At 66.6% G+C, this 17,019-nt stretch overlaps 1 protein-coding gene across 4 annotated transcripts; it reads right to left on the bottom strand.

Annotated features, from left to right (window-relative positions):
- Positions 1-8: 8 nt before the first annotated feature.
- FER1L5 (fer-1 like family member 5) lies at positions 9-16,166 on the bottom strand. Of its 4 annotated transcripts, none has more exons than XM_072027183.1 (49): positions 15,295-16,165; positions 14,487-15,100; positions 14,281-14,409; positions 14,142-14,204; positions 14,021-14,071; positions 13,916-13,946; positions 13,715-13,830; positions 13,498-13,618; positions 13,326-13,423; positions 13,189-13,257; positions 13,049-13,092; positions 12,904-12,977; positions 12,734-12,828; positions 12,535-12,648; positions 12,258-12,438; positions 12,054-12,178; positions 11,885-11,976; positions 10,839-11,028; positions 10,602-10,757; positions 9,911-10,024; positions 9,661-9,824; positions 9,474-9,588; positions 9,285-9,387; positions 9,045-9,208; positions 8,413-8,589; positions 7,823-7,925; positions 7,667-7,744; positions 7,404-7,585; positions 7,165-7,323; positions 6,988-7,086; positions 6,326-6,487; positions 6,047-6,230; positions 5,549-5,574; positions 5,397-5,438; positions 5,213-5,326; positions 4,393-4,524; positions 4,148-4,303; positions 3,983-4,074; positions 3,203-3,373; positions 2,326-2,474; positions 2,111-2,250; positions 1,547-1,635; positions 1,374-1,469; positions 1,147-1,288; positions 964-1,063; positions 653-846; positions 452-561; positions 218-365; positions 9-140 (listed from the first exon to the last, which is right to left on the bottom strand). In XM_072027183.1, the coding sequence occupies exons 1-49, from the start codon at positions 15,413-15,415 to the stop codon at positions 69-71; spliced, it is 6,261 nt and encodes a 2,086-aa protein (XP_071883284.1). In that variant the 5' UTR covers positions 15,416-16,165; the 3' UTR covers positions 9-68. The 4 variants fall into 4 exon arrangements, with proteins under 4 accessions (XP_071883284.1, XP_071883285.1, XP_071883282.1 ...); XM_072027184.1 differs by having other exon boundaries at positions 13,326-13,618; positions 14,021-14,204; positions 14,487-14,796; positions 14,874-14,965; positions 15,045-15,100; XM_072027181.1 differs by having other exon boundaries at positions 13,326-13,618; positions 14,021-14,204; positions 15,295-16,166.
- Positions 16,167-17,019: the final 853 nt, after the last annotated feature.

Genomic DNA, 17,019 nt, shown 5'->3' with positions numbered 1-17,019 from the left:
TTGGGGGGGTGGCAGCCCCTTGGTGCTCCCCACACCCAGCGTCCTTGTGCCCTGGGGGTGTCCCCAAATCAGGGCTTGCCTGCAGCGTCGAAGGGATGCCAGCCTTGGAGAGGGTTCACCAGCTTCATGGCCAAGTAACCCTGCGGGGGGCAGAGAGGGGAGCTCAGGGGGGGCTCAGGGGCTGGCAGGGGGATGGATTGGGGGGGGCTGCGCTCACCGGTGCGGCGTAGATGAAGGTGAGGATGAGGGCGAGGAGCAGCAGCAGGGCCAGCCCCAGCACGATGCGGCAGCGGTGCCGCCGCCAGAGGCCGTAGCGCAGGCTGCGCAGCGGAGCCTGCAGCCACAGGAACGACCCCTCCGGCCTCCTGCAACGACACCCAGCTGGGGGCACCCGCTGCCACCCCCCTGCACCCTTTTTTTTGGGGGGTGGGGGCTCAACCCAGGGCCTTACAGGGGTGGCTGCAGGGCCGGGTACATGTTGGGCTCCTCTCGCCCTTTCCCTGCCGGCCGCTCCTCTGCCTCCTTGGCCTTCAGCAGCTCCAGGCTCAGCTCCAGCTTACCCTGAAGGGGGGGTGGATTTGGGAGGTGGGGGCCAGGATTTGTGCCCCCCTCTCATCGCCGCCCACCCTTTCCCCCCCCCATCCTGCCCTACCGACAGGCGCCGCTTGCCGCCCTCCTGCACCGTGCAGGGCCACCAGCCCTTCACCCGCTTCTGCCGAAAAAGGGAGAGGTGGGGGGGGCCCCGTGCCCCCCGCCAGGGCCAGCGGCTTGCCCGTGGCGTCAGGGCACAGTCCTCGGGGCGCCGGGCTGGCTGCGGCAGCCGGCTGAGCTCCAGCTCCAGGACACCTGCACAGGGAGGGAAAAAACAAAATGGGGGTGCCCCCGTCACCCATGGGTGCCCCCATCACCCGTGGGTGCCCACCTCCACCCCAGCAGGTGCTAGGCAGGGGGCTGGGGTCTCACCCAAAAAGTCATCGGCCGTGAACATGTCGTTGTCCCACACTTGGAGGATGAGCTTGGGGGGCAGCTTCTGCACCGTCTCGTCCAGGCTCCAAAAATGCTCCTAAACAGAGGGAAGGAAAGGGGGGGGGTCATGCCTGGTGCCCCCCCCCCAGCCCCGTGCCTGCCCCATGGAGACCCCAGCACCTTTCGGGGCAGGACGCAGAGCCGCTCGGCCGCCAGGTACTCGAAGGGGAAGACAAAGCGCCAGTTGAAGCTGCCGTCCCCTTGCAGCGAGCGGTAGTGCACGTCCGTCCTCTGCCTCTGCTCCTCCAGCCCGTCCAGCCACCTGCCGTGCCCCGGGGGGGACAGGACGTGGCTGCCACCCTTGTCCCCATCCCTGACACTGGCCCCCGCTGGTGGCTGAGGCTCACCCGGTGACATAGATGTCGCTCATCCTCTGCCCGGCCACGTTGGTGTCCCTCAGGTCCACGTCCCGCGTGTTCCACACCACGCAGCGCAGCTCGTACCTGGAGGGGGATGGGGACGGGGACGTGCCACCTCCCCCCCCACACAGCATGTCCCTGTCCCCCAGCAGGGTGCTCACCTCTGGGGCTTGCGGGGGGTGATGTCGACAGGGGGGCCGGGGGGGCCGAGGCTGGCAGGGAAGACGTCCACCCACATCTGCACCTTGCCCTGCACCGAGGGGCAGGGGGACACTGGTACCAGCACCCCTTGTCCCCTGTCCCCCCCCTGTCCCAAGGTGTCCCCAGTGTCCCTGCCACCTGCCCCCAGCATCCCCCCTTGGCCTGGGGTCCCTGTCACCCCAGGGTTCCCCTTATCCCCCCCAGCACCCAACCAAGTCGCCTGTGTCCCAGGTGCCTCTTTATGGCCCAGGGTCCCCGTCTTACCCCCGTGCCAGTGTCCCTGTCTGTCCCTGTCACCCCAGGGTCCCTGTTGTGCTCCCCAGCATCCCTTTATGTCCTAAAGTCCCCATCACCCTTGGGTCCCTCCCCACCCGTGTCCCCATCACCCCAGGGTCCCCATCGCCTCTCCTGCTTCAGCACCCCTCCCTGCCCAGGAGCCCCTGTCACCTCAGGGTCCTTGTCACCCCAGGGTGCCCACCATCCCCGCCACCATCCCTCTGTCCCCGCCGTCCTGGTGTCCCCACCTGCTCCAGCCCGGGCTGGGTGCTGTTGTAGAGCGTCCGCGTCTCGAGGTGCTCGGGGACAAGGTGACAGGCGCGGAGCACGTGCAGGGCCAGGCGCTCCCGGGGCGCCCCGGGGTGCCGGTGCGCGGGGGGGCCGCTCTCTGCAAGGCCGAGCCCTCGCACCACCGCAGGGGCCCCGTGACCCCTCCCCGGAACCCCCGGACCCCGACACCCACCGAAATGGCTGAGCAGGAAGGTGGAGCACCCGAAGGTGACGGCGGTGCCGTCGGCGCTGAATTCGGGTGCCGGCAGCCCTTGGGTGCGGGCGAAGTGCTCCAGAGCCCGGCTGGGGCTGAGCTGGTCCCTCCAGCGCCCGGGGCCAGCGCTGCGGGCATGGTGAAGGGGCTGGGGGCTGTGGTGTCCCCTCCCCAGCTCCCAGTGCCCCTTGTTGTGCCCACCCCATAGCCCTGAGCCCCCTGATCCCTTTATGCCCATCGTTGTGCCAGTCCCATCTCCCTGTGCCCACCCGATGCCCCTGTCCCCTCTCCCCTCGTGCCACTGGCAGCTCCCTGTGCCCATTCTGTCCCCCTGTGCCCACCCCACTCCCTTCCATGTGTCTGTGGGTCCCCCCCACCCCATCTCCCTGTCCCCAATTCCCCCATGCCCATCCCTGTGCCAGCCCCATCCTTGTCCCTCTGCACCCATCCCCTTGTACCCACCCTGTCCCCATCTCTGTGTGCCCACCCTGGTGCCCACCACCTCCCATCTCCTTGTACCCATGCCATGCTCACTGTCCCCAACTCCTGTCCCCAGCCCTGGGACCATCCCCATGTACCCCTTCATCCCCATCCCCTCGTGCTCACCCTCCTGTGCCCTCCCCATCTCCTTGTCCCTATCCCTTTGTCCCCATCTCATCTCCATCCCCTCTGCCCTCCCCATCTCCTTGTCCCTATCCCCATGTGCCCACCCAGTTGTGCCCTCCCCATCTCCTTGTCCCCATCCCCCCGTGCCCGCTCCCTCCCCATCTCCCAACACCCAACCCCACGTCCCTATCACCCCGTCCCCACCCCAGGTCCCAGTGCCCCCGTGCCGTGCCCATCCTGGGGCACCCACGTGCGGTACAGGCGGGGCAGCCCGCAGTGGGCGCGGAAGCGGGACAGCAGCCGGTTCTCCAGGTCGATGGTGGTGCTGCCGATCTCCTGGTCGGGTGGCAGCAGGTCGTAGTCCAGCAGTGAGACCCGCAGGTCCTTGTCCAGCGGGATGGTGCCCATCACCTCGAACATCCTGGCAGCACGGCGCCCTCAGCCCCAGGGACCGGCACCCGCAGGCATTGGGACACCCAAGGGCATGGGGACACCCAAGGGTATTGGGACCTACAGGCATGGATCTGCTAGCATGGGGACTTGGTGACATGATGGCCTGGTGGTATGGGGACCCACCAGCACGGGGAATGGGGACCTCCTGGCATGGGAAATGGGGATCTGGTGGCACAAGGGTGCACTGGCATGGGAAGTAGGGCAGGAGAATGGGGACCTAAACGCCTGGGGACCTGCTGGCCAAGGGACTTGATGGCACGGTGACCCATGGGCACTGGGAATGGGGCATCTGGTGGCACAGGGACCTGCTGGCACGAGGGGTAGGGATGTGGTGGCACAGGAGCCCTCCAGCATGAGGAACAGGGACCCAGAGACACAGAGACCTGCTGGCAGAGGGGCTGGGGACATGGTGGCACGGGGACCCGACAGCTTGGGGACCCAGTGGCACAGGGACCAAGTGGCACAAGGAATGGGGACCCACCAGCACGGACCCTCGTGGGACACCTCACCTCGGTGCCAGCCTGGTGCCACCCAGCAGTGGCAGTGCCACCAAGCCACCTGCGCTGGCCCTACCTACCTGCCGAAAACTGGCTCCACGGTGTTGGGCACGTACTGGTCCCGCTGGCCCAGTGTCTTCGCCCCCAGCGAGACGCGGACGTAGGGGTCACACTGGCAGCATCGGGGGGGACATCAGGGTGACCCAGGGGGACATGGGGTGCGGGGGACACGGGGGTGGCCTTACCAGCCCGTTCCGGTCACGAGGGGACAGGTCGAAGGCGCGGACGATGTAGACGCGCACCAGGCACTGCTGGGGCTGGCTGGGGGGCAGCTCCTGGAAGTGGCGCGGCGGGGGGGGCACCCCGGGGTCCTCGGGCAGGGGGTAGAGACGGAAAAGCCCCTGGAGGTGGGGGGGGAGAGCCTGGCTGTGCACCCCGAGGTGCCCTGGCCCCATGTTTGGGGTCCCCATGGGACGCCGGGGGCTCTCACCTTGAACTCGCCCACGGGCACGGGGTCCTCCCCGGCCCCCAGCGGCCCCCCCGGCTGGTAGAGGGGAAAGGTCTGGCAGAAATCCTGCAGCCCCTCGAATTCGGGCACCGCCTCCAGCTCGCAGCTGTAGACCTGGGGGCATGGAGGTGGCTGCTGGGGCTGGCCCTGTCCCCATCGCTGTCCTCGTCCTTGTCCCTATCCCCAGCTCAGCCCCGTCCCCGTCTTGGTGTTTCTCCCCACCCAGTCCCTGTCCCCTTCTTTGTTCCTGTCCCCATTCCCAGCCTTGTCCCTGTCCCCATCCCACCTTCCTTCCTCTCCCTGTCCTTGTCCTCATCTTGTCTTCATCCCTGTCCCCATCCCCAGCCTTGTCCCCATCCCACTGCCTTCTTCATCGCCGTCCCGTCTTTGTCTCCATCCTGTTCCTGTCCTCATCTCTTCTTCCTCCTTGTCCCCAGCCCAGTCCCTGTCCCCTCCCATCTTTATTCCTGTCCCCTCCCCACCTTTATTCCTGTCCCTGTCCTCGTCTTGTACTCATTCCTGTCCCCATCCCCATCCCCATCCCTGTCTCCATCCCATCCCCTTCATCACTTTTCCTGCCCCTGTCCTTGTCCCCATCCTGTTCCCCTCCCAGTCTCTATCCCTGACTTCATCCCCCTGCTGTCTTCATCCCTGTCCCCATCTGAGTGTCCCCAACCGTCCCTGTCCCCATCCCCATCATTGTTCCCATTGCCACCTCATCTCTGCCCCAATCCTCTTCCCCACCCTCCTCCCCATCCTATTCCCGTCTCCATCCCTGTCCTTGCCCCCTGCCCCGGCTCACCTTGAGGCTGTCCCTGTGTGTCCCCCGGTGGCTCTTTGCAGTGTCCCCCATGGCCGCATAGAATTTGCTCCACCAGTCTCCCTCGTCCTCATCCTCTTCCTCCCTCTCCGCAGCCTGGTGGGGAGCAGGGTGAGGCGGGGAGGGGTGGCCCCGGTGCCCTTGGAGGCCCCGTTCCCGTGCCCACCTTGTCTGCAGCCCCCTTCTCAGCGGTGACCTTGGGCAGGATCTGCAGGGAGCGGAGGGGACGCCTGGGGAACGGGGGTGGGGGGCCGGGGACCCCGCTGTGGGGCCAGCGCTGCTGGGGCTGGGTGAGGGGGGGGACAGGAGGGGACTCACCTGAGCGATCCTGTCCCAGGCAGTGGCTGCGTGAGGAGAGGGGAAAGAAGTCATCCCAGAGAGGGGAAGGGATGGGGAGGGATGGGGAGGGATGGGGAGGGATGGGGAGGGATGGGAAAGGGATAAGAAAGAAGGGATGGGGAAGGAATAAGAAGGGATGAGAAGGGATGGAGAAGGGATGGGGAGGGATGGGAAGGGATGAGGAAAGGTTGGGGAAGGGATGGGAAGAGAGGCACAAAGGATGAGAAGGGAGGTTCCAGGGATAAGGAAGGGATAGGAAGGGAAGGGGAAGGGAAGGGGAAGGGGTGGGAAGCGATGGGAAGGGATGGGAAGGGGTAGGAAGGGATGGGGAAGAGATGGACAAGGGATGGGAAGGGATGGGGAAGGAAGGGATGGGATGGGAAAGGGAGGTACCAGGAATGGGGAAGGGGCTACCAGGGAGAGGGCAGGGATGGGCAGGGGGCTGCCAGGGATAGGCAGGGGCAGGCAGGGCTGTACCAGGACCAAGGCTCGCCAGGGGGGCACCGGGCCCGTGTGGCTGCCCCCCGCCGTGGGGCTGGCAGCAGAAGCGCCCCAGGCCCCGCACGCACGCCTGCCCCAGCTCGGGCCGGTACCCGAACCCCTGCGTGTCCAGCACCCGCAGCCGCAGGGGGGGCACGTACTCCTCCTCCGCCGGCAGGTGCTGGGGACAAACCTCGCCGTCACCCCCGGTGCCGCCGGCAGCACCCCCAGGTGGGCTGCCCCCCCCCGGCCCCCCCCCTGGCCCTGTGCCCTCACCAGCGGCAGCAGGAAGGCGTTGATGGGGAAGTTGGGGTTGGCGGCGAGGTCGGCGATGGGGGGCGTGCGCAGGACCTGGCCCCCGCACTGCACCTCCAGGCTGGGGGCGCGCACGGGCAGGGGGAAGCGGCCGCGCAGCCCCCGCAGCCCCCACGCCAGCACCTGCGGGGGCCCGCGTGGCTCCTGTCACCCCCCGGCATCCGTTCACCCCCTGCCCTTGTCATTGTCCCGTCTCCATCCTTTTCTTTATCCCTGTCCTTGTCCCCGATCCCATCTCCTTCATCGCTGCCCCATCCCTTCTCAGTCTCCATCCCTGACCTTGTCCCCATCCCGTTTCCATTTCCATGTCCCATTCCTGTTTCCCCACCCCGTCCTGATCTTGTCCCAGTCCTGTGTCCATCCCAGTTCCCATCCCATCCCCAACCCATCCCCATCCCAGTTCCTGTCCCAGTTCCCGTCCCATCTCCATCCCTGACCCCATCCCACCCCCATCCCACCCCCATCCCATCCCCATCCCATCCCCATCCCTGTCCCCATCCTGTCCCCATCCCTGCCCTGTCCTCACCCACATCCTTGTCCCCAGCCACCCCGTTCCCCCTCAGACCTCCTCCCCACCCCACCTCCCTCCCTGTCCCCATCCCTATCCCCGTCCCCGGGGTCACCTCGAGTGCCACCAGCCGCAGCAGGGGCCGGATGCCCAGGGGGACGCTGAAGGTGCCGTCCCTCCACGGGGGGGTGCTGAGCTGCGCCAGGGCCCCCTCCTGATGGGGTTGGGGGGCACAAGAACAATGGGGACAGGTTCCAGGTACCCCCTTGCCTCCCCCCCGCTCACCCCTCACCTCAGCCTCGTGCAGCAGCTCGAAGGCAGCCAGCAGCTCCCCCGCCGGCCCCCCCGGCCCCTCCAGCGGGTAACGTCGCAGCCGGGGGGGCTGCCGGCCCCCCAGATCCAGCCACACATGCGGGGTGCACACACACCGCCCCAGCAAGCTGCCAGCACCCTGCAAGACAAAGCCAGGGCGTGGGTGCCCCCCACCCATTGGTGCCCCGCACCCATGGGTGCCTCCCCCCCCCACCGTACCTCTCCTTCTTTGTCAAACACCTCCACCACCACGGCTGGGGGCTCGTCACGGACCCCCCGGGGGTCCCCATAAAGCAGCACCCGGTGGAAGAGCAGCGCCTGGTCCCAGCGCGGGTCCAGGGTGCGGGCGAGCACCCGGGTGCTCTGGCTGACGTGCACGAAGGACACGTGGGCGACGGGGTCTGTGGGGGCAGCACCCACCATCAGCACCCCAGGGTGCCTGCTGGGGGGGTCCGGAGTGCCGGGGAGGGGGGGGGTCCCACCTGCAGTGGTCTTGGTGCCGTGGGGCACCAGCTCCAGCGCCTGGAAGAGGTAGCAGCGCAGCTGGAAGTAGCTGGGCCCTGTGGGAGAGGCAGGGGGTGGCAGGGGGTCCTGTAACCCCCCCCGGGACCCTCCCCTCCTGGCACCCTGGGGCTCACGCTGGAAGGTGCAGAGGATGAGGGGCATGGGCTGCTGCAGGCGCCCCCGGCCCCCGGCCCCTGATGCTGGCTGCTCGCCCTCCGGCACCGCCGCCTCCGTGCCCTGCGGGGTTGGGATGTGGGGCAGGGGGTCAGCCTGCCCCTGCTGCCCCCATGTCCCCCTGTCCCTGCATCCCAACGTCCCTGGGTGCTGCTCTCTCCATATCCCGGTATCTCCACGTTCCCTTCTCCCTGCACCCCCCATCCATGAATTCCTCTCTCCCTCCATCCCGTCTTCCCATTGTCCATCCCTCTGTCCCCCCTCCCTCCATCCGTTTGTCCCTACACCCCTGTCCCTCTGTCCCTACACCCCTGTCCCTCCATTTCTCCGTCCCTGCATCCCTCTGTTCCTCCCTTGTTCCCTCCCTTTTACCTGTCCCCCCATCCCTGTGTCCATCCCTCTGTATCTCCATCCATCCATCACCCCATCCCTTTCCCCTTTTTTCTCTCCCTCCACCCCCCCCCCCTCACAGCCCCCTCCCCAGCACCCCGTCCCCATTGCCCCCTCCCCAGCTCCCCCTTCCCGTGCCGGCGGCCGGGCACTGCGGTACCGGGGAGCCCTCGAGGAGGAAGAGGGGGGCCACGGACGGGGGCTGCAATGGCACCATGCGCCGGTGCCAGCAGCGCCGCCGGCACAGGTCCCCAGCGCGGGGCCGCAGGTGGAAGCGGCAGCCCCACAGGGTCGCGTACTCCCACGCCTCGTCCGCTGCCGGCGCTTCGGGGCTGTGCTGTGGGGACACGAGGCATGCAGGGGACGGTGGCACGGGGAGCGGGTGGGGATGCTCAAGGCACTGGTGGCCAAAGGCTCGTCCCCGCCACCTCGTCCCTGCCACCTCCTTGCTGTCATCCCCATCCTGTCACCCCCATCCCTGCCACCCCCATCCCCACCACCCCAACCTCAGCACCCCCAACCTTGCAACCCCATTCCTGGCACCCTCTTACCTGCCACCCTGTCCCGGCCACCCCATCCTTGTCACCCCCATCTCATCACCCCCATCCTTGCCACCTTGTCCCTGCCACCCCGTCCTTGTCACCCCCATCTCATCACCCCCCTCCTTGCCACCTTGTCCCTGCCACCCCCATCCCTGCCACCCCATCCCTGCTACCCCACCCCTACTATCTCCACCCTGTGACCCCATCCCTGCCACCCCCATCCCTGTCACCCCGTCCCCGCCGCCCCAACCAGCTGGAGGAAGGTGGCCACGTCCTGCTCCTGTCCCTGGGTGCCAGGCTCCCTGCGGCGGGTGCGCAGCCAGCGCCGGCGCCGGTGCGTGTGGTACATCTTCTCAGCAGGGTGCCACGCCAGCGGGGGGCTGCCGGGTGCCGTGCTCGCCCCATATTCCCAGCCTGTGCCAGCCGGGTGTCCTTGTCACCTCTGCCACCACCACCCTCCCCACGGTACCCGCTGGGGACGCTCGCTCACCGGCCTCATCCACGGCCCCCGCCATGTCCACCCGCCAGCTGTCGGTGATGTGCCAGCCTTGGGGACAAGCCACCTCCTCCTTGGGGGGCACCGCCGCACCGGCCTGCATCGGGTGGGAGCTGAGCCATGGCACGATGGTGCCACCCCACTGGTGGCATCTCCAGTGTCCCTGTGTCACCCCTCACTCACGGCATCGGTGTTGGCTACGGCGGCAGGTCCCCAGTCCCCGCCGGGCTGCCGGCTCTCGTTCTCGTACACCTCCTCCAGCACCTCGCCTAGGTTGGCCTCGGCGTCCAGCAGCAGCCTGGGGACAGGGACAAGCTGCTATCACCTCCCTGTCCCCTCCAGCTCAGCGCAGGGTCCCCAGGGTGCTCACCGCCGCTGTGGCTCCACGGCCCAGGGTCCGTCCCAGCGCCAGCCCTTGGGGGGCCGGATGCGGTGGCGGGGCAGCCCCGCTTTGCCGGTGATGTCGGAGAAGCCGGGGCGCCCCGGCAGCCCCCTCCCGCTCCACTTGCCCAGGAGCTTTGTCTGGTTTTCGTACTGCAGCGAGACCAGGGTGGGGGGCTCAGGGGGACGTCGGGGATGTCCCGGTGTCACTGTGTCACCGTGTCCCTCCCGGTGCTCACCGTCTCGGCATAGATGTGCAGGGTGCCCTCCAGGCACCGCGGCAGGTCCCGGCTCTCGGCCACGCGCCCCAGCCACAGCCGGACACGGAGCTGGGCGTGGATGTGGCCCGAGGCCTGGGGGACATGGGGGGACGTGGGGGACATGGGACTTAGGGGAGATGTGGGGGGATATTGGGGACATGGAAGACAGGGGGGTTGTGGAGGGTATGGGGGATGTGGGAGACATGGGGGCACATGGGGGACGTGGGGGGATATGGGGGTGTCCGGGACATGGAAGACGTGGTGGGGACATGGGAGTTGTGGACAGACATGGGGGACATGGGGGACATGGATGGGGCACAGAGGGAACAGGGAGGGGACATGGAGGAGACACAGAGGGGACAGGAGGGGCACGGAGGGGATGTGGAGGGGACACAGAGGGGACACAAAGGCAGCATGGAGAGGACATGGAGGGGACATAGATGGGACTGGAGGGGAAGTGAAAGTGACATGGAGGTGACATTGATGAGACAGGGAGTGACACAGATGGATGTGAAAGTGACCGGGAGGTGACATTGATGGGACACTGAGGGGACACGGAGGGGATGTGGAAGTGACATGAAGGTGGCACTGGTGGGACACAGAGGAGACACACGGAGGGGACACAGAGGGAACACGGGGGGGGATGTGGGACACCCATGCTGCCCCCTACCCCCAAGAAGAGGGTCTGGGTCCGGCCGCAGAGCCTCCCGCAGGCGGCACGGCCACGGGGCGAGAACACCAGGCAGTGTGCGGGGACGCGGGCGCAGGCCACCCGCCGCGGCCCGCTCAGCAGCCACAGCAGCACGTCGGGGACACCGGCCTGTGGCTGAGGACGGGACAGGGCTGAGGGCAAAGCCCCAGGGCCGGGCACCGGAGAGGGGCCTGGAATTCGGGGCCTTCCCCTCACCTCGGCCGCCAGCGCGGCCACGCGGCCTAGCCAGGCCTCGGCCTGTGGTAGCAGCGCGGCCCAGCCGCCATGGGGGGGGCTGGTGGTCGCTGAGGCGGCCATGAGGCGCAGGAGGTGCAGGCGGGCGGCACGCAGCTCCGCGTCCAGCGGCGTCTTGGGGAGCTGCGCCTCCAGCACCTGCAGCGCCACTCTGCGGGATTGGGGACACCGGGATGGGGACAGCGGGGGGCACACCGGGGGTGCTTGCCCACGGAACTGCCTCGTTTTGCACCAAAATGCCACGTTTCTAGCCCAGAAGTGTGCTGGTTTACAACAGAATTGTCACTTTTCCACCCCAGAGATGTCACTTTTCCACCCCAGAGATGTCGTTTCCTCCTAAAATGTTCCATTTACACCCCAGAAGTGCCTGATTTTCCCCCAGATATGCCCCATTTCCATCCAGGTACGCCCCATTTCCTCCCCCGAGTGTCCCAGTTTCCCTTAAAAATGTCCTATTTCAACCTCAAATGTCCTATGTCCACCCCAGAAGTTCCCCATATTCTCCCAGAAATACCCTTTTTACCCACAGATATGCCCCGTTTCCCCCCACATGGCTCATTTCTACCCCAGAAATTCCCTTTTTTTTTTCCCGGATATGCCCCATTTCCCCCTAAAATGCCCCATTTCCCCTGCCCCAGAATTGTCCCGTTTCCCCTCAAATGCCCCATCTTCACCCCAAAATGCTCCATTTACCCGTAGATATGCCCCATTTTCCCCCATATGTCCCATTTCCACCCCAGAAATTCCCTATATTCTTCCCAATGCCCCATTTCCCTCCAAAATACACATTTTGTCCCCAAAGCACCCCATTTTTATCCCCAACTGACCCACTTTTTCCCTTCAAGCCCCATTTCCCCCCCCAAATTGCCCCAGTGCAGCTCAGCAGGTGCTGGGTTCCCCTCCACGTCCCACCACCAGCACCCTGGTGGCTGCTGGGGGGCTGCAGGTGGGGATATCTCAGGGGTGCTACGCCCTGGGGGACCCGTGGGCCACCCATGGGTGCTCACCTGCAGTCCCGCGCCAGCTCCCGGAGCAGCCTCCTCCCGGCGTCCCCGCAGGTGGCTGTCCCCGCGTCCCGCAGCGCGGCCACGTTTCCCTCCTGTGGAGCTCACCGCTGCCCAAAAACTGCCTGCTCTGGGTGCTTGCCCCCCGCCGCCCCCACCCATGGGTGCTCACCAGCCTCTGGGCCATGTTCTGCAGCAGGTTCGTGGCGTCCCAACGGTGGCCGGCGTCCTCCCAAATGGAGGTGACGGCCACCACCGGCTTGGCGTCGTACCAGGGCAAGTAGTGGTAGCGATTGCCTGTGTCCGCAGCGGGATCAGCACCCCCGTGGTGACCCGGGAGGGGGACAGGGGGGGACAGGGTGTCCCCTGCACTCACCGTCAAAGAGGGGGTGTCCGTGGGGGGTGGTGGAGGCAGCGGGGCGGCACGTGGGGTCACCGGTGTCCCCGTAGTTGCCGATGCTGAGCTCGAAGCGCAGCAGCTCGGGCGCAGGTGCCAGCATGGTGGCCGAGTAAAACACCCCGCACAGCCCGAAGCGGCGGCGCCGGGGCAGGAGGCGCTGGGGATAGAAAAGCCAAAATGCCTCAGATAATTCTGGCCATTATTGTCATTAAAAAGAAAAAGCCCCGGTGGTGGCATGGCACCGTGTCCCCACCTGCACGCGGGCAACATCCTCGGAGGCGATGGTGTCCTGCTGGCGCCCGTCTGGGCTCCTGGTGTGGGTGCTGAGCTCCAGCAGCACCCGGCCCCGGTACGCAACCCCGGTGTCCTGCAAAATAAAGGGGGGGGGGGGACAGCTGGGGGCTGGTGTCCCCTCCCCAGTATGGGGGCTGTCTCCCCCCTGCTGCACTCACGCTGGGGGTGCTGGGTGTCCTGGCAGGATCCAGCCGGGGGCCGTAGAAGGGGAGGAAGCTGGGTCCAAAGCAGGGTAAGAAGCCAGAGACCCCCCCTGGGAGCAAAAAAAGGGGGGTTCAGTGAAGGGGACGGGGTGCTTGGGACCCCCCCAAGGTTGGACCCTGCTCACCTTGAAGCTCGGCGCCAGCGGAGGAGATCTGGGAGAGGTGCAGGGTGGCGGTGCCCAGGACCTTGGCGTGGGACCTGCAGGTGGGCAGTGATGGGTGGGGGGTGATGCCGGGGGCCCCCCCCAAATTGGGGAGCACCCCACTTACCCGCTGACGATGGCCAGCTCGATGGCATCACAGACGGGAGGCAGCTGCCAGGTGGCAAAATATTGGGGGGAGAGGAGGGCGTTAATTAGTAGGGGTTTTAATGGGGGTCCCCACCCGGGGGGGCGCAGGGGGCACCTCACCCGCAGCGGGAAGAAGAGCACCTCGTTCCATGCAGGGTTGGCATCGGGGGGCATCACCCGGGTGCAGAGCTGGGGGGGGGACACAGCCGTCATCCCCCGCCCACTGCCAGCACCCATGGGTGCTCCCCGCCACCCACCGTCCTGCCGGCGAAGCTGGCTCGCACCGCCGCCGCCACGAAGCCCCGCTTGCCGCCGGCCGGTAACACCGACGGGAGGTGCGACCGGGTCGGTTCCTCTGCACCAGGGAGGGAGGACAAATGGGTACGGGGACACCCAGTGTCCCCAGTGTCCCCCATCCCTGTGACGCACCCTGGGGCAGGTCCTCGGCGCGGTAGACGTGGAGCTGGAGCGTGGCCACGCACGGGGTGAGCGGCGAAGGCTGCAGGAGGTTGGCTTCCACCTCCTTGCTCCCCGCCGGTTCCTCCGGCTCCTGGAGTGGGGGGCAAAAATAACCCGAAATCAAAAATTAAAAAAAATCACGGGTGCGCCCCAGGGGGGGTCTCAGGGTGCTGGGTGGGGTGCTCACCGCCGCGGTCTCGCCGGCGCGGAGGACAGCCAGGCTGACGCGGAGGTAGCCGCAGGATCCGGCCTCGGGGCGCCGGGGGTGCTGCAGGCTCAGCCACTTCCAGCTCAGCCTGCGACCTGCCGCGGGGACACCCGTGTCACCCCCTCGGGGTGTGGTGACACCCCATGGGCACCCACTGCCCCACGGGGGGGGCTCACCTACCGGGCGCGTTGTAGATGGTGCCGACATCCAGCTGCGGGAAAGCAAAAAGGGAGGAAAATGGCTAAAATGGGGTTTTTCACCCCGTTTCCCTGCTGCCACCCTCACCTTGAAGGCTCCGATGGTGGCCTCGGCACGGACGGCCCGGGAGTTGAGCACCTGTGGGGTTGGGGACAATGTCAGCGGCCACCCCATTGTCACCGTCCCCGCAGGTGCCACTGGCCCCAACCTGGATGTGGATGGGCACTGCTGCCAGCTGGATGGGCGTTTGGTGGAAATGCTGGGAAAACACCTAGAATTGGGCAAAACTGTGAGCGCGGTGGCGGGCGGGAGGGGGACACCGGCGGGTCCCCGTCCCCTGGGGCCACCTCGTTGTAGTAGGGGTTGTTCCCCGTGCGGATCCTGGTCCTGAAGCGGTGCTCGCCGATGAGGACCGTCACCACCGGCTTGATGTCATCGCCCTGCAGCTGGTGGCCCTCGATCACCCTCACCCGCACCTACGGGACACGTGGGGACACGGTGGCCACTGTTTGGGACAGCGCCCCGGGTGCCACCGCACCCTTGGGTGCCCTACCTGGAAATCCTCCTTCCTCCCCGCCGCGGGCTTAGCGTGGTGGCGCGGTGGCCCCGGTGGCACCCCGATGGCTGTCCCCACCGCCGGGGAGAGGCATGGGGGGGACAGGCGGGGTGCCACCCATCCCTGCTGGTGTGGCACGGTGTCCCCTGCTGCCACCTGGCCGCGGGGGACGTAGGAGCAGCGGACAGTGACAGTGGCCCCCGTGGGACGTCCCCGAGGGTCCAGCAGTGGGAGGTGGCTGAGGGCGAGAGGCAGCCCGGGCTCCTCTGCCAGCCGGCCCAGTGGCACTGTGGTGGCACCCAGGTCCCTGCAGGGGACAGGGATGGTGAGCACGGCCACCCTGGGGACAGCACCCTGCGGTGCCCACCCATGGGTGCCACTCACCCCTGGGGTGCTGGCTGGCCCCAGTGCCGGAGGCGCAGGACCAGGCTGGCTGAGGGACGCAGGGGACGCACGCCCAGCGGCCACACCAGTGTCTGCGGGGCAGGTGACAGCAGTCAGCAGGGTGGCACGAGTGTCCCTGTGCCACTGCTGGCTGTCCCCGTGCCACGTCACCTCATTCCAGGTGGGGTTGCGCTCTGCTGGCACCACCCGGGTGCTCCTGGGGACACCTGCGGGGGGACAGGAGGGATGGTGGCAGCACCCTGGGTTGGGGACGTTGGGGTGACACTACCCCTGTCCCATCACATGAGGATGGTCGATGCCATCCCACCCTGTGACAATGACAGATGCCATCCCGTCCCACGAGGATGGCCAACCCATCTCCTGGGGACGGCCACCGCGGTGTCCCCCTGTCCCCCGGTACCTCTGAAGCGGGCGGACACGTGCACACCGGGCCCGGCGCCCGTGGCTGCGGGGATGTGGGCGCTGGCCACCAGCAGCCGCAGCATGGCCGTGTCCCCATGCTGTCCCCGTGTCGTCCCCATGCTGTGTCCCTGTGCTGTCCCCGTGTCACCGAGTGGCTGTCACCATGGCGCTGCCACCGGGCTGTGTTCCATAACGGCACCAGATGCAGGGACACTGCTGCTGTCGGTGAGTGTCCCCTGTCACCAGGTACCTCTGTCACCATGCACCCGTGTCACCCTGTGCCCTGTCCATGCGTGGCCGTGTCACTGTGCTGTGTCCCTTTCTGTGTGTCCCCGTGTCCCTGCGTCACGGTGTAACCCGTCTGTGCGTACCTGTGCCACCGTGTCCCTGTGTCCCCATGTCCGTGTCCCCACATCCACGTGTCCCCACATCGCTGTGTGCCCATGTCCATACGTCCCTGTGTCCCCATGTCTTAGTGTCCCATGTCACCGAGTCCATGTGCCCCGTGTCACTGCATCCCCATGTCCGTGTCCCCATGTCCCTACGTGCGTGTGCCCCCTGTCACTCCGTGCCTCTGTGTGTCCTCATGCTCACGTGTCCCCATGTCTGTGTGTCCCTGTGTCCCTACGTCCATGTGCCCCATGTCCCCATGTCCCCATATCCTTGTCTGCACATCCACATGCCCCAAGCCACCGTGTCCCCACGTCCCCTTGTCACTGTGTCCCCCCATCCATGTGCCCCACACCAGTGCACCCCCATGTCCTGTCCTCGTGTCCCCACCTCCCCATACCCCTATCCCCACATCCACGTGTCCCCATGTCCTTGTGTCCCCATGTCCCCATGTCCCTGTATCCCCATGTCCCTGTATCCCCATGTCCTTGTGTCCCCATGTCCTTGTGTCCCCATGTCCTCGTGTCCCCATGTCCTCGTGTCCCCATGTCCCCATGTCCCTGTGTCCCTGTGTCCCCATGTCAATGTGTCCCCATGTCCCTGTGTCCCTGTGTCCCCATGTCCTCGTGTCCCCATGTCCTTGTGTCCCCATGTCCCCATGTCCTTGTGTCCCCATGTCCTCGTGTCCCCATGTCCCTGTATCCCCATGTCCTCGTGTCCCCATGTCCTTGTGTCCCCATGTCCCCATGTCCTTGTGTCCCCATGTCCCCATGTCCTTGTGTCCCCATGTCCTCGTGTCCCCATGTCCCTGTATCCCCATGTCCTCGTGTCCCCATGTCCTTGTGTCCCCATGTCCCCATGTCCTTGTGTCCCCATGTCCCCGTGTCCCCATGTCAATGTGTCCCCATGTCCCCATGTCCTTGTGTCCCCATGTCCCCATGTCCTTGTGTCCCCATGTCCCCGTGTCCCCATGTCAATGTGTCCCCATGTCCCCATGTCCTTGTGTCCCCATGTCCCCGTGTCCCCATGTCAATGTGTCCCCATGTCCCCATGTCCTTGTGTCCCCATGTCCCCATGTCCTTGTGTCCCCATGTCCTCGTGTCCCCATGTCCCTGTGTCCCCATGTCCTCGTGTCCCCATGTCCTTGTGTCCCCATGTCCCCATGTCCTTGTGTCCCCATGTCCTCGTGTCCCCATGTCCCTGTGTCCCTGTATCCCCATGTCCCCATGTCCCCATGTCCCTGTATCCCCATGTCCTCGTGTCCCCATGTCCCTGTATCCCCATGTCCTCGTGTCCCCATGTCCTTGTGTCCCCATGTCCCCATGTCCTTGTG

This window comes from Anas platyrhynchos, chromosome 23 (assembly GCF_047663525.1).
Source record: "Anas platyrhynchos isolate ZD024472 breed Pekin duck chromosome 23, IASCAAS_PekinDuck_T2T, whole genome shotgun sequence".
In the NCBI taxonomy this organism is placed as follows: Eukaryota; Metazoa; Chordata; class Aves; order Anseriformes; family Anatidae; genus Anas; species Anas platyrhynchos.
The sequence above is the reverse complement of the archived record's forward strand: the minus strand, read 5'-3'. Positions and strand labels throughout refer to the sequence as shown.